At 41.4% G+C, this 14766-nt stretch overlaps 1 protein-coding gene across 5 annotated transcripts in view; it reads left to right on the top strand.

Annotated features, from left to right (window-relative positions):
- Rcbtb1 (RCC1 and BTB domain containing protein 1) overlaps nucleotides 1-14766 on the top strand; it is a 41314-nt gene that overhangs the window by 18681 nt on the left and 7867 nt on the right. For all 5 annotated transcript variants that reach the window (XM_041634011.1, XM_041634012.1, XM_041634013.1 and 2 more), the window contains 7 exons: nucleotides 3684-3842; nucleotides 6709-6816; nucleotides 7185-7327; nucleotides 8801-8991; nucleotides 10308-10434; nucleotides 11842-11993; nucleotides 12632-12762. In XM_041634011.1, the coding sequence (XP_041489945.1) occupies nucleotides 3684-3842; nucleotides 6709-6816; nucleotides 7185-7327; nucleotides 8801-8991; nucleotides 10308-10434; nucleotides 11842-11993; nucleotides 12632-12762 (1011 nt within the window). The remainder of the gene's footprint in view (nucleotides 1-3683; nucleotides 3843-6708; nucleotides 6817-7184; nucleotides 7328-8800; nucleotides 8992-10307; nucleotides 10435-11841; nucleotides 11994-12631; nucleotides 12763-14766) is intronic.

Raw genomic sequence — 14766 nt, 5'->3', positions numbered from 1 at the left:
TGTCTCAACAAATTAAAAAAAATAAACTAACAAAAACCTTTAAATATGCCATTCTAAACTTTGTTCCCCAAGATTTTGTACCTCAAAGCCATTAACAAACAACATAACCCTAAGTCATTAAGTAAAGCTTTGTTTCAGCTGTGATGCACACTGAAACCCGTGGACACATCTCCCAACATTAACACTGAAAGAACTTGAGGTAGCCCAGCTGGGACTGAGTTGTTTTCCTTAATTATTAACCTAAGGCACGTCTATACTGCTTATCCAGATATACTCATACGTCCTAGCTGTGTGATATTTCCTTGTTCCTATTTTCTACAACCCCTGCTTCATCAGGGGTGGAGGCAACATTATATCCTACCTATACCTATATTGATTTTCCCACTAAACCAGCCTCTATTGTAATCCTTTACTCTATTAAAAAGCCTCAATCATCAAAATTTTATTTAAACTAACACTATTATTGTATAAAGTCATTGCTTCAGTTAAACAGTACATATTAAGAGGAAATCATCTTCATAATAATCCACAGGTAAAAATGTCAGTAGAGTGGAATATTTCCATGAAATAATCACACTATATTAAAGGCAATGGGAATACCCCATGCCCATTCACACTGTGTCAGATACCAGAGAAGAACAGCATTGGAAATGCATATAAAGGCACAACAGTAGCAAGAGACATTCTGGAGTTGAAACCCAGGGGTCTTGCCTGTCTGAGATTTATCCACCAGTGTCTTTCATTCTGGTGGGCCAAACTCCCAAATTCAAGTGCCACCTGCTGCTCCTCTGACATGGTCACCGACATCTTTTGATGTGAGAACTCAGTGTTCACATTCATGCTCTTTGCCATGATCTCAGATAGATGTGCTATGTAAGCTTCTAAGGACCCCCAGTCTTTAGGTAGATTTTGTTTTTCAGTGTATGTAATAATTTCGGAGAAGAGTAACTTGCTCAGCCCCATGCCTCTGCTTATGTTGAGGTTCCTTGCCCTGTTCATTCTCCCTCTGACCTCTGTAACTCTGCTCCACCTTATGCTTTTGCTCAAGCCTTGCCTCCTGCCTGCACTATTGACATTGGTCTTTGTTAATAACTTTGAGTTTCACCTTTCCAGTCTTCCTTGGCCCTCTGTGATTTCTAAAGCACAAATTAGGTCAGTCACTTTGTTCCCTGTTTAAAGTTCTCCAATGGTGTTAATTAGTTATACCAGTTGGGAACAAGGTAGAGAAGAAAATACCACAAAGCTGATGGTAACCCAGGTTCTATTGTTGGGATATACCAGAGGTAGGCATAGCACACAGGCTGTGTCCAAACCTGCTGTCTCCTTGCCCATTGCTTGTTGAGTGGAAACATGGTCTCCCCCCCCCCCATTTAAAGTGAAAGACAGTGGTGTTTGTAAGGAACTTGGAATGCTCCAGAAATACCTGAGGAATGATCGTTGAAGTTAGACAAATCTTGCTCATTTCTGAAGCCTGGATTCTTGCTTTGTTTTAATTGTTAGCATGTGTTAATTTTAATAATGGTGCAGAATCCAGAATCCCTGCCTTATTAAACTAGATGTTTCTGTGACTGTCCCTTGGTGAAGTATATGTTACTTTTCTTCTACCTGAAAATGTGTATTTCATCTGGGTTTTCATAGTCGAGACATCAGCAGTATGTTGGACTATTGTCAACATGTGAAATTAGAAAGTATTGACAGGGAAGAAAGATGTAGAAGCCAGACTGAGGGTGTGTGAAGACTGCTTGTCCAGGCCAAGGAATGGGGTGAATGTAGGGTCTTAGAAATCCTGTTAGTATTAGAAGAGGTTCTTTCTTCTTCTGCCATTAAGCCTCTCCAGTCCCTATTTCCCCCTCCAAGTGCCCTATATCCTTCCCAGACACATCTCCATCGTATGCAGAAACTCAACAACAACTGTGCTTACCCACATGAGACCAAATCAGCCTGGATTCCCACAAGAGATGGGGAGACATCTCCAGACTCCACTTCTTATTGAGAGCTATTGGTAGTTGGTAGCTGCTGTGGGAGAGGCAGGGAGAATCACTGTTTCTTTTTTAAGGGTGTGGCCATTGGCAGATTTTTTTTTTCATTTCTTATGTTTGTTTCTGGTTTTTGACAAGCATAGAAACCTGCCTGTGTGTCTCCAATAAAAATCTAGTGTTCAGATTGTGGTAGATAATAGCAAAAGTAGGTTGTGCAAAGTTGACAGGTAGCAAGAGAGAACTCATGTACTTGAAGAACGATCTAATAATCAATGCTATTTCTGTAGGAACAGACACATCCTTAGTACTTATGACTATTATTACTGTGTTATGGTGAGAAATTACAATGGAAGGTTACAAGCTTGGTGGGTTTTGTACTGTCAGAAATAGGCTAACATGTTTGTGTCTACATCATGTCAGATTTTATTGAGTAACAATAAATTCACTAGGTACAGCAACTTTTGTAGCAATTTGTCAAGTAGCCTTGCTTTCCTTGGTAGCCCTGACTGAAGGCTGTTACAAATTATTTATTCCAGTCTTTTAACATTCCAGTCTTAATTATTTATATTAGCTCAAAGAGCACACATTATATTTCTCCGTGTGTGTGTGCATGTGTGTGTAAAACATAAATATTACAAAGGAATTAAAGAGGCCATAGCATTTCAAAGAGACCTGAGAGGCAAAAGCTGATAGAAGTCAAAGAGAGTCTCTGGCAGTTAAGATGAACTTGGGCTGGAGCTCTCTGGGAAAGGTGAGAGCTGCTGCTGCTGCTGCTGCCAGAGTCAAGGCTTGGGGTCAGAATTGAGCTTCAGAAGTGAAGCAAAGTAGAGGCTCTAGAGGCCAGGGGTAGGATTGGTTCCAGAGGGATGAATGGCAGGTGGATGGACAGTAGGTCCATACAGGTGCATAGCAATTTGAATAGAACTTGTAGGGCAGTTGGGAGTTCTCTGCTTCCTGTACACACTGGTCAGATGACAACCTGTAGAGTCATTATTACCACTGCCGAGTGAGTGTTGCGCTTTTTTCTTAGTCTGGTGTGTCTGATAAGTTCTTGTGCCTGGTTTTTCTGATAGAATTTTAATGGGCGGTTCTGGTCCCAGTTTATGTTTATGAATTTATGCAGTAGCACTCTTATCATTCTGTGTCATGTGGATGATGCCAGACAGACGGTGCTGTTTAGGTGTCCACCAAGTGCAGAGAGTCATCATCCTTAGTAGAGTAAAAAGCTGCTTATAAGATGGACCCTCTCAGGGCAAGGCACAGTCTGAAAACCATTTTACACAATGTGTAGTTACTTAGGGCAGGGCACAGCCTGACCTCAACAGTCGTCCTGAGGCATCAGTTGTGGATTAGTGAGACAGGGAAAAGAACAATATGGTTTGGAAAGCTTTCCATGAGAAACAAAAGAATTTCTGCCCAAAGAGCTAGGCATGCTTTTTACATTATCAATGCTTCGCCTTACTAGTTCCAAAATTAACAAATGTACATGTCTATCTTGTTGCCAAACTCAGAGGGTACCATAGTGAGTTGTTGAAAAATAGTACAGTACTTGGGCTCTATATATCCATTGCCCAGCTAATGGGAATACTGACCCCCAGGGCCCCTGTATGGGATTACTGTGAAGATCAGTGGGTAAGTGCACGTAAAGCATTCAAAACCATGCCGAAGGTCTAACGACTGGTTTCCTTGTTCCTTCTCTTGTAGGTATTTGCATGGGGCTATAACAACTGTGGTCAGGTGGGGTCCGGATCTACAGCAAACCAGCCAACTCCTCGGAAAGTTACAAATTGTTTACATGCTAAGAGAGTGGTCAGCATTGCCTGTGGTCAGACCTCATCCATGGCTGTTCTGGATAGTGGTGAGGTTCGTCCTCTTCATTTCCCTGTCCCTTCCACCTGCATGCAATGGTGCCAGCATACAGAGGAGGAGAGTTTGTCTTGTTTACTGACCCCCTAAGGAGGACCAGCTAGCGAGTGCTTGCTCAGTCCTCAAAATGACTCAAATCTGAAGATGTCAAGTAAAAATTCTATTGTGTCTTAATTTTAGTTTTTGCAAGATCCCTGTAGCCTCATAGTAAAGGCAGGGTGGGGTCAACGTTAGAGCGTGCAGTCTAATCAGTGTGGGTGTTTGGATTTAATGTTGGGACTGAGAAAGAACGACCTTCCTTCCAGTGGAAGAGTTGTACAGTTTTAAAGTCAGCTAATGAATTCTTCATAAAACCATCCACGACATCTCACATTGTATTGGAGGAGGCATCTTGTTTTATTGGAAGATCATCGTTAGCTACTTGTTATTAACCTACCCTCTGCCCTGTAACCATGACCCCTTTTGAGCTGATGGTTACATCTATGAAATTACTGATGTCACTTAAATGGGCCATGTACCACCTATGCTTTCCTTGGTGCGTGGAGACTATACAGTCTTTCGTATGGCGTCATGCAGTGATGGGTTTGGGGTGCTGTACATGTTACTGAGACCTCACATAAGTTGACTTTTTCCTTTTTTATTCAATCCTGCAATCATTCATGAATACTTCAGAATCTATGGGCTATCAATCATCTAATATCCTCTGTTCAGTATTCTTCATGCTTTTATTTTTTCAAGATTTATTTTTATCATTTTTGAATTATATGTGTATATGAGTGTCTGTGTGTGCCACACAAGTGCAGTGTGCCCATAGAGTTTAAAAGAGGCCATCAGGTTTTCAGCACATGGAATTACAGGCTGTTGGGAGCCCTCTAATGGGAACTGAGCTAGGTTGTCTTTGAGAGCAGTACCCTGGTTTAACTGCTGAATCTCACTGATTTTTTTACTTTAAAATGATTATTATGTGGTTACTTTTACAAAGGGGAAAGCAATGAAGCCTACAAAGTAAGCATTAAAAAGCTTTTTTCCTAATCTCGTTAGTAGTTTCATATGTGTCCTTGTGGACTTTTCTTTATAAGCAATTGTTGTAGGAGGCTGCTTGTTTGTTCCCCAGCCACCCAGACTCCTGAAATAACCACACAGAAACTGTTTTAATTAAATCACAGCTTGGCCAATCACTATAGCATATTCCTAGCAAGTTCTTACATATTAAAATTAGCCCATTTTTATTATTTTATATTTTACCATGAGGCTCATGGCCTACCAGTAAGGTTCCAGCTGGCAGCTCGGGTCCTTCCCCTCTGGCGGCTACACTGACTCCGCCTTCTTTCTCCCAGCATTCAGTTTAGTTTTCCCCACCTAGCTCTGTTCTGCCCTGCTAAGCCACTGGCCAAAACAGATTCTTTATTCATTAACCAATAAAAGCAACACATATACAGAAGGACTTCCCATACCAAGCAGTTATCTACAGATGAGTTTAATTACCTTATTCAATCACCTATACATTGCTGCCTCTCTCTGTCATTCTGTTCCCTGCCGCACTTCACAGCATTGGGTTGTTTGTGCACTGTCTGAGACTGTCTCTGTAGCACTTCTCAGAATGCTGCTTAGTTTGCTTCTATAAGGGTGACGGACACCTGGACCTCTCTGGAGGGCTTTCGGTTGTTTTTGCTGTTGTGAATTATGATGCAATAATTTCAGTTGCTGTATGTTTATCTTGGTACATCATATAAGCATTTCTATAGAATAAATTCTCAGCATAGAATTTTTAGGTCAAGAAGTATGCCATTAAGAATATGGATAGCTGCTGCCAAATTTCTTTCCAGAAGGCCAGTACCTGTTACACTAAATTGTACATAGCCACTTCTCACCCTCTGACCTTTCTGCTTTACTTTGTCCTGGAAGCCCCGCTGTGCATTTGCCTGCATCTATGTGGGTCTTGGTGCCACCAGAAGTTGTAGGCGTTTAATTTGAACTTGACCTTTTAAAATCTGTTCTTGGTTAGAATTTATTACTATGGCCCACTCTGAATATTACAAACCATTAGCCCTCCTGACTAGCCTGTGCCAGCTGCTGCCCCCTGACTTTTATTTATTTTATGGGGTTTTTTATCTCTGTGATCTTTTAAAAATGAAAATTCAATCTCTGTTTTTGAATAGTATAGTAAAATTCTTAACTATATTTCACTTTCTGTTTTGTTTGTTTGTTTGCCCCTTTGTTTTGTTTTTTGAGGTGGTGTCTTGCTGTATAGCCCTTGCAGGTCTGGTACTTGATATGTAGCCCAGGCTTGCCTTTAATTTGTTGCAGTCTCCTGCTTCAGCATCCTTAAAGCTGGGATTACAGGCATGTACTGCCTCGCTCTAGGGGGTTTTGTTTTTATCTGCTTATCTGGCTCTTTCTTCTTTTCTTCCACCACTGTTCTTCCTACTTCTCTCTGTCTGTGCCGTGACACTGTGCCTTCTGCCTGGAGTGCCGTCGTCTGTCCTGTTCAGGTCTCCACTTTCTATCAGATCTTCCTCCTCACACTGCTTCTTGGGAAGAAACCTCACTATTCCTGCAGTACGTTGATCTCTGTGGTGGCTCTTACTACCTGCTCACCAAGTGTGCACATGTTTCTTGCCTTTGGCAGGCTTGGGCTAAAGATTCCTTCCTTGTGCCTCTCATTGTGTAGGACATGTGGTAGGTGCTTGCTAATCACTAATGACCCTCAGTTTTTCATTTGTGAAGTCATGGAATGGGAACATCATGCATTTGTAGGACCCTGTAGCCCACAATGTAGGTTTGGAGTATCTGATTTGTGTAGGACAGGACTTCTCTTCCCGTTGGCAGTTTCTACAACTTGTCCTCTCTCTTTCTCTTGCAGGTGTATGGCTGGGGCTATAATGGCAATGGACAGCTGGGCTTGGGAAACAGTGGCAACCAGTTGACTCCAGTGAGGGTGGCAGCCCTGCACAACGTGTGTGTGAACCAGGTGTACATTGCATTTCTTGCCATACATTTTATAGCAGATGTATTGGAGGTTAATTCTTTTGTCATTCATTTCTGGCAATTCTTTATGCCTTCACTTTTCACATTTAATATTTTAGCCTTCCTTTTTTTTTTCTGTTAGAAAAGGGGAGCCCATGATATTGGCCATGGTCTTCTTCACAGGGTAAAGAAATTTATGAAGTCGACCAGTGGGTAAAGAATTAGACTTCCCCCTGATGCTTCTGAGTGCTGCAGCAGATGCCAGTCCACACATGCTGCTGGCCTGGCATTCTGCAGAGGCCAACTGTGGCCTAAGCAGGTGGTTGCTCTGCCTTGACTGCTAGGATGGTAACCATGTGTGTTTACTTTCAGATTGCCTGCGGGTATGCACATACTCTAGCACTAACAGATGAGGGCTTGCTCTATGCCTGGGGAGCTAACACATATGGGCAGCTGGGAAATGGCAATAAAATTAATGTGCTAAACCCAACACACATCATGGTGGAAAAAGAAAGGTAAATTTGCGGTGCCATGTCTTGGACACTATGTGTGTGTGTGGCCGTGGGACTGTGTGGTGGGGCTGTGGTATTCAGCTTGTGACTCATACTTGTTAACATTCTTGTTTTGATCCAAATGGTTTATAAGTCAGAATGAACATGTGTGAACTTGCCTGTATTCCGAAGCACCCACCTGTGATTGGTGGGAACTAAGGCGTCTTAGCTCTGAAAGGCTTGGAGCTGTAGGGATGTTATTTAGGGTCTGTGATCACACTGAAATTCAAAGCACTAACTTAGTACCACTTAAATTCACTTTTAAATAAGAAAAATTCTTCTTTAAAGGTCATTATTTAAATACTAATTTGGTTTATTATATGCTACTGGGATAGGTGTGTAGTGTTTGTTCATCAGATTGTGAGGTTTTATGCAGGGTACCCTGCCTTAGTCCTGTGAGAAATGAAACTGATCTGGCTTGATGACCTTTTAGTTTGCAGTTTTCAGAGCCCAGGACCCTCAGCCCAGGGGTAGTCATCCTAATGAAGATGTTGAGATTTGGGTGAAGATAAGGAAAAATATATGTATAAGAAAATGTTTATTGAAGATAATGTTTACGGGGGGATGGTGGAGATGAGAGGGATATTCGAATCAGGAAAGCGCTTGTAAGTACCTGAGTTAGATCACCAGAACCTATATTTAAAAAGCCACATGTGCTGGTGTGCACTTGTAACCGCTGGCTAGCTTAGCCTATTTAGTGAGTGCCAGGTCAGTTAAGAGAGCCTATCCCAATAAAAAGTTTTACAGTGTCTGAGGAATTAAACCTGAGGTTGTCTTCTGGCCTTGACACAGATGTGCACACTACTGTTACACACCCCCATGAACACACACACACAATAGATTTTTTTTATTTAAAAAGATTTATATGTATGAGTGTTTTGCCTGTATGTATGTATGTGCACCAAGTATGTGCCTGTTGTCTGTGGAGTCAGAAGACTGTGTTGGACCATCTAGAACTGGAGTTACAGATAGTTGTGAACTACCATGTGGATGCTGTGACACAAACCCAGATCCAGTACAAGAACAAGAAGTGTTCTTAACCTTTGAGCCATCTCTCCAGCCCCAGTATCTTTTATTTATTTACGGCTTATCTTCCCAGAGCAGTGAAGACATTTTGTCATTGTCCACTGTCCTCATTGATTTTAACTTCCAGTCTCTTTCCACATTTGTCTCAACAGTATGTATTATTTATGTATTCCTACCTCAAGATGAACTTAGGTGAGAAGTAGGCCCTCAGAGAGAGAGAGAGAGAGGAGGGAGGGAGATTAGGGGAGCTCTTTCCTGACCTGTGGTTTTTGTAGGCAGGGTTTGTGGCTTACATCACTGACCTTGGGCTGACTTGTGAGGTGTTGAAGCATGAATTTCTAAATTACTCTGTAGGGTGTGCTGCAGGCACGTCTGATAAAGAAGTAACGAGTGTTTCTTCAATATTCCCAGGGTTGTAGAGATTGCAGCCTGTCACACCACCCACACATCTGCCGCTAAGACCCAGGGTGGGCACGTGTACATGTGGGGCCAGTGCCGGGGCCAGTCAGTGACCCTTCCCCACCTCACCCACTTCTCCTGCACCGACCATGTGTTCGCCTGCTTTGCCACTCCTGCTGTCTCGTGGCACCTCCTGTCTGTGGGTAAGCCACTCAAGCTGTCTCTGCCTGGGGTAACCAAATACTGTTCCTTGCATATTTGATACCTGTGAGCTGCTTAGGTTCTGTAAGCTAGTTTTAATGTTCTTCCTGAATAATAATCAGATTTATTCATTGGTCATGAAACATTCTCAGAGACTCTTTTTTTCTTCCCTAAGTTCTTCTATTTTAGTTGAATTCATATTAAATAAGAAAATTAACCAGTACAATCAAGTGGAATGTAGTGCATTCATAATGCTTTGCACTCACTGTTTGTATTAAGCTCTGAATGCTCTTATTACTTTTAAGGCAACCACAACTCACTAAGCAGCCACATTTCATTCACATCCCCTTTTCTTGGGGGAAAGAGGATGTTCAGGAAAAATTAAGCTGCTACTAAACTTCAGGAGAAACAAAGAATATTTTTTAAAAATACTTTACTATACTCAGTGTAATACAGTATATATTTGCAATAAATACAATGACTAAGAAACATTTGGTTCAGTGAATGGGACTATTTGATTGAAATCACATTTATGTTTAGTATACACAGCCAAATAGGCCAATACACCACAGCCTGGGATTTCCATGTCCTGCTCAAGCTCCTCTAGTAAGTAAGAGGGTTTTCTCCTCTAGATGGGAGTTCTCCTGTTAGAGAGAAGTAGTTCTCTAAAAAGCAGGGTACACTGGCCATCACAGACAAAGAGGGAAAGTTATTTCCATGCTGTGATGAGATGCTGAGACACCCATAAAAACCTTGGTTTTGGGTGAGTGGTTAGCCATCACCCGAATCCTGGACACCTTAGTCATCTCCTTTCTTTGCTCTTCAGCACTTAGGCTATGGGGTCAGGGGAGGCTGGTCTTTTTCTAAAGCCACCCGCTCCAGGCTCAGTCATTGTTCTTAGCCCAGGGGTTTGTTTTTTTAAGACAGGGTTTCTCTGTGTAGCCCTGCCCATTGTGGAACTTGCTTTGTAGACCACACTGGCCTCCGACACACACAGACCCACCAACCTCTACCTTCTGAGTGCTGTGATTAAAGGTGTACACCACCACTGCCTGGCATGAGATTTATTTTTAGTGCATATTTTCATGTTTAATTATATTTGAAGACTGTTATTTGGCTTTCCCAGATACTCATCTTGTTTCATTTGTAGTTTATAGATCAATTACCTTAATACTGTGAGTTTGATTTGTTAAATGACTCATGAGCTTTATTGACCAGAAATAGAGTGGAATTAGGTACCGTAATTATCTTTTGAAAGCCTCTCATGCCTGATTCTGTCTCCTGAGCTTTGTATTAATGGTATGTCTGTTGCCTTCAGAGCATGAAGACTTTTCAACAGTTGCAGATTCACTGAAGAAAGAATTTGATAGTCCAGAAACTGCTGATCTGAAGTTTCGAATTGATGGGAAATATATTCATGTCCATAAAGCTGTTTTAAAAATCAGGTATTTTTGCATGAGTTTAGAGCCATCAGTAACTTTACCTCCCTTTTGTTATTTCTGTTTGTTATTACACTGCAGAATAGACACTAAAAAAAATTTTGTTATCAAAGTACAAAAAAGTTTGACAATTTAGTATTTTGGGCAGATAGTTATCAGTTCTACTTGTTATCAAAGACTGCCTTTTGCTTGTATTCATGCAACTTTTTTGAGACATATAACTATGTTTTTTTCTGTCATTTAGTTTTCTGTAGTACTAGAAATTATAGCCAGTACTTGCGCATACTAGGCAAATACCCCTGATTGGTAAGTGGAGACTGCTTGTTCATTTCCTGGCCACCCAGACCCAAATAATCACACAGAAATTATATTAATTACAGCACGGCTTGACCAATGACTCAGGCATATTTCTAGCTAGCTCTTACATTGTGAATTAATTAATGTGTGTATTGCCATGAGGCTGTGTCTTACCAGAAAGGTTCCAGGCATCCTTCCACTTTGGCAGCTACATGGCCTCTCTGTGATTTTGCCTACTTTCTCTTTTTATCTCTGTTCAGATTTCCTGCCTGGCTTTGCTTTGCTAAGCCATTGGCAGAAACAGCTGTACTTATCAACCAATAAAAGCAACACATATTCAGAAGGACATCCCACATCACTAATTCTTAAGTTGTTTTTCAGGTTACAGATTTGGCTGGGGCTATAGCTCAATAGTAGAGCACTTGTCTAGCATGGGTTTGATTCCCCAACATTCAAAATAAATGAACTAATAAATTAATTGCAGCTCTAGTAGATACTCAATTTTATTTGCATATTAAATTTGTGAGTAAATCTCAGTATATATTCTCTTCTACTATTAAAGATTAAATTTTTCCAAACAGAAAAAAAATAGGCATGTTTTCACCTATGACTCTGTGGTCAATGTGGCTGTGTGTGTCTTTCTCATAGCCTTTCTAACCTGCTACATCCATTCTGCATTGCTTAGAAATATTTTTTAACCCCTCAAAGTAACTATCACTGAATATGGTTTTTTTTTTTAGAACTCTGAGTAAATATTGTGTATTTCTGTACCATACCTCACTCTGCCACTAAGCTACATCCCCAGTCCTCATTGTATTGTTTAAAATGCATTTCTGTATACATAAAACCTAAAGCAAATGATTCAAACACTTAGTTAGAATGGAGACTGGTGGAGACAGTGCTGTTGTACTCCTGGCTCTCTGTCTAATCGATACTTTTAAATGGTAATATCAAGATGAGAGTGATTTTAGCAACATTTCACATAAAAGTTCTTGCATAGCAAATACTTTTGGTGCTAATAGTGAATGATCCCAGCTTGTGCCAGCCCAGAGGATACCTGTAATACCTTTTACTTGCTTTCAACCCTTTCATTGGTATGGTTTGCTTTTGTTGTAGGTGTGAGCACTTCCGATCCATGTTCCAGTCCTATTGGAATGAGGACATGAAGGAGGTGATAGAGATAGACCAGTTTTCTTACCCTGTGTACCGTGCCTTTCTCCAGTACCTCTACACAGACACAGTTGATCTGCCACCTGAGGATGCCATAGGTACTGCATAGGGACTGACCAGGCCATGTGCCCGTGACTTTGTCCTATTCTTAGAGCAGTGATATATAGTTAATTACAGGTATATTGACTTTTGTATACTTAAAAATAATATTTGCCAGGTGGTGGTGAAACATGCCTTTAATCCCAGCACTCGGGAGGCAGAGGCAGGTGAATCTCCGTGAGTTCGAGACCAGCCTGGTCTACAAGAACTGGTTTCAGGACAGGCCCCAAAGCTACAGAGAACCCCTGTCTCAAACCAAAAACAAAACAAAAATAATGTCTAAAGTAAACATCTCTAAACTGCTGCTCTTGTTTAAAGTTATAGACATACTTTGTAACTGTAGACTTATTTAAAAATATGAAAGTGTAAGTTTCTACTGCATTTAACCTTTTGTAAACAAAATAAGGAAGAGACTCCCTTTTTTATTCTGTGTACTATGGAAGAAATTGTATACAGTAATTAATTACAGGACAGGTAGATTTTGGGAGATATGAGGAATGAAATAAAAAGATAAAACGATATTTACTCACCTTCAGAATAGCGTTTGCTAAGAAATGGCTCTCACGAACTGAACATGGCATGTTACAGCTGCCGTGGGTGCTGTGAGCTGGCGTGACCCAGTGCTTCTGCCTTTTAGGTCTTCTGGACCTGGCAACGTCATACTGTGAAAACAGACTGAAGAGACTCTGTCAGCACATCATCAAGCAAGGCATCACTGTGGAGAACGCATTTTCCTTATTCTCTGCTGCAGTCAGATATGACGCAGAGGTAATATAGAAGTGCCCCAACTCCCTCCCTACCAGCCCACCTCCCTTTCTCCTCTGACAAGGAGCGTGGCTAGCTTCACCTCTCTTAGTGACTCAGCGACAAAGCCTCAGATGAACTCGGCCTTGCTTCTTTACATCTCTGTTCACTGTTTCAGCATCAGCTGTGTTTCTGCTTCTGCTTTTACCTGATTGCCTGAACTCCCTGGACTGGCAGACAGCATGCCTTAGTTCCATCCTCTGATGTCAGTGCATCTGTGTTTCTCAAGGCCACTTTGCTAAGTTCACCTGTCAGAAGCCCAGGATACTGTTTGCTTTACATCTGTGTGCCTGTAATTCCGTCACTGTCATGTAGCTCAATCATTCTTGTGTAAAGAGCTTACTGTGTATTCCCTCTTTTTTTAAAAAAAAAAAAGTTTTGTGTGTGTGTGTGTACATGTCTGGAGACTAAAGGACAACTTTCAGGAGTCAGTTCTCCTCTTCCACCCTTGTACACACTCCAAGTCAGTTCGTAGGCTTACACAGAAAGTGTCTTTACCCACTGAGCCATCTCAGTAGTCCCTACTTTGTTCTATACTAGTTGAATGTCAAATCTGGGTTTCTCAGATTTCTAGAGCCTGATGAGTGCTGTTCTGTAGTATGTATGATGCTGAACTTTCATAAAGTTGAACAGAGCCACAAATCATGAGCAGACGCTGCACCTGATTCACCATGCTGCAGCTCCTGGCACAAGCAGGGAGGTGTGGCAGATGCTGCAGCTCCTGGCACAAGCAGGGAGGCGTGGCAGATGCTCTTGAATTGTGAAGAGAGTGCCACAAGGGGTGCAGCAGAGATAGTTAATGAACTCATAGCTGACCTGCTTAGTTTTATACAGATTCATAAAAAATAGCAGGTCCAAAATGGTTAGCTTTGCTAAGTACACCATAAGCCTCTCTTTTGGAAGTGTTTTGTCATTTGACAAGACAGTCAGTCTCTGCTAGCTGGAAATTTATTAAAGATAAATATTGTGGCTTTTGAGGTATAACAGAGGATAAACTTCCTGTCTGTCACACTTAGGGATTGAGTTGACCATTATGCCTTTTATTTTCAAAGCATATCCTATTTTTGCTTGAGGTTCTTTTATGATAATAAATATTTCACAAGGTCAGGTGTAGCTGGCTGTGGAACCTGAGGACAAATGGAAAGATGGTCAGAGTTAACTATCGAATGGAAAATGGAGGTGTGGTTTGTTTTCTTCCCTTCCTGTCACACCTTGAGCCTGTCTGTTACTAGTGCTGTCTCTAATTTAGCCTTCATTACCACATAGCAATGTAACTTTAAATTGGGTTGATGGTGTTTCTGTCCATTGGGGATTGACTCCAGACTGCTTGTGTGTCTCCACACTTCTCCATGCTCTGTGCGCAGTCTGTTGATGACAACGGTCACAACAACCTGACAAGAGGCTCGCAGCTTAGATCCTCTTACTGGAAATTTGTTCCCCACTTTGACCTAAAATCCACCTTTAAAAGTTTACAGGATAGGGCCAGGCACACACCTTTAGTTCCAGAATTTAAAAGACAGAAACAGGAGGATCTCTGAGAGCTTAAGGCAGCCTGTTTTGTGTAGCGAATTGCAGTTCAGCCAGGGCTACAGAGAGAAACCCTATCTCAAAAAAACAACAACAAAAAAAGGGACTTGTTTCTACTCAAGTACTGGCTTTTTGGGAGCTTTCTAGGCCTGGATGGTGGGGGGGGGGGGCTTGAACTTCCTACAGGGCAGGATTCCCTGCCCTCTCTTAAGGAAGGAGGGTGAGTGGGGGATCGGGAGGGGAGTGGGAAGAGGGGAGGAAGTGTAAATTATTGAATGAAAAAATAAAAAAAAAAACTCTTCCTTTAGAGAGGCTACAAATAAATGTGATTACTTGGAGTTTATCACCAAGTAGGCAGAGTCAGCACTCAGAGGGATATGTTGAATCAAATAATTGGACATGTTTGAAATACCAAAAATAAATATTGAGTGAACAAATGTT

Source organism: Microtus oregoni, unplaced genomic scaffold (genome assembly GCF_018167655.1).
Source record: "Microtus oregoni isolate MIOR12 unplaced genomic scaffold, Mior012 000045F_ref0000178, whole genome shotgun sequence".
NCBI lineage: Eukaryota > Metazoa > Chordata > Mammalia > Rodentia > Cricetidae > Microtus > Microtus oregoni.
The sequence above is the reverse complement of the archived record's forward strand: the minus strand, read 5'-3'. Positions and strand labels throughout refer to the sequence as shown.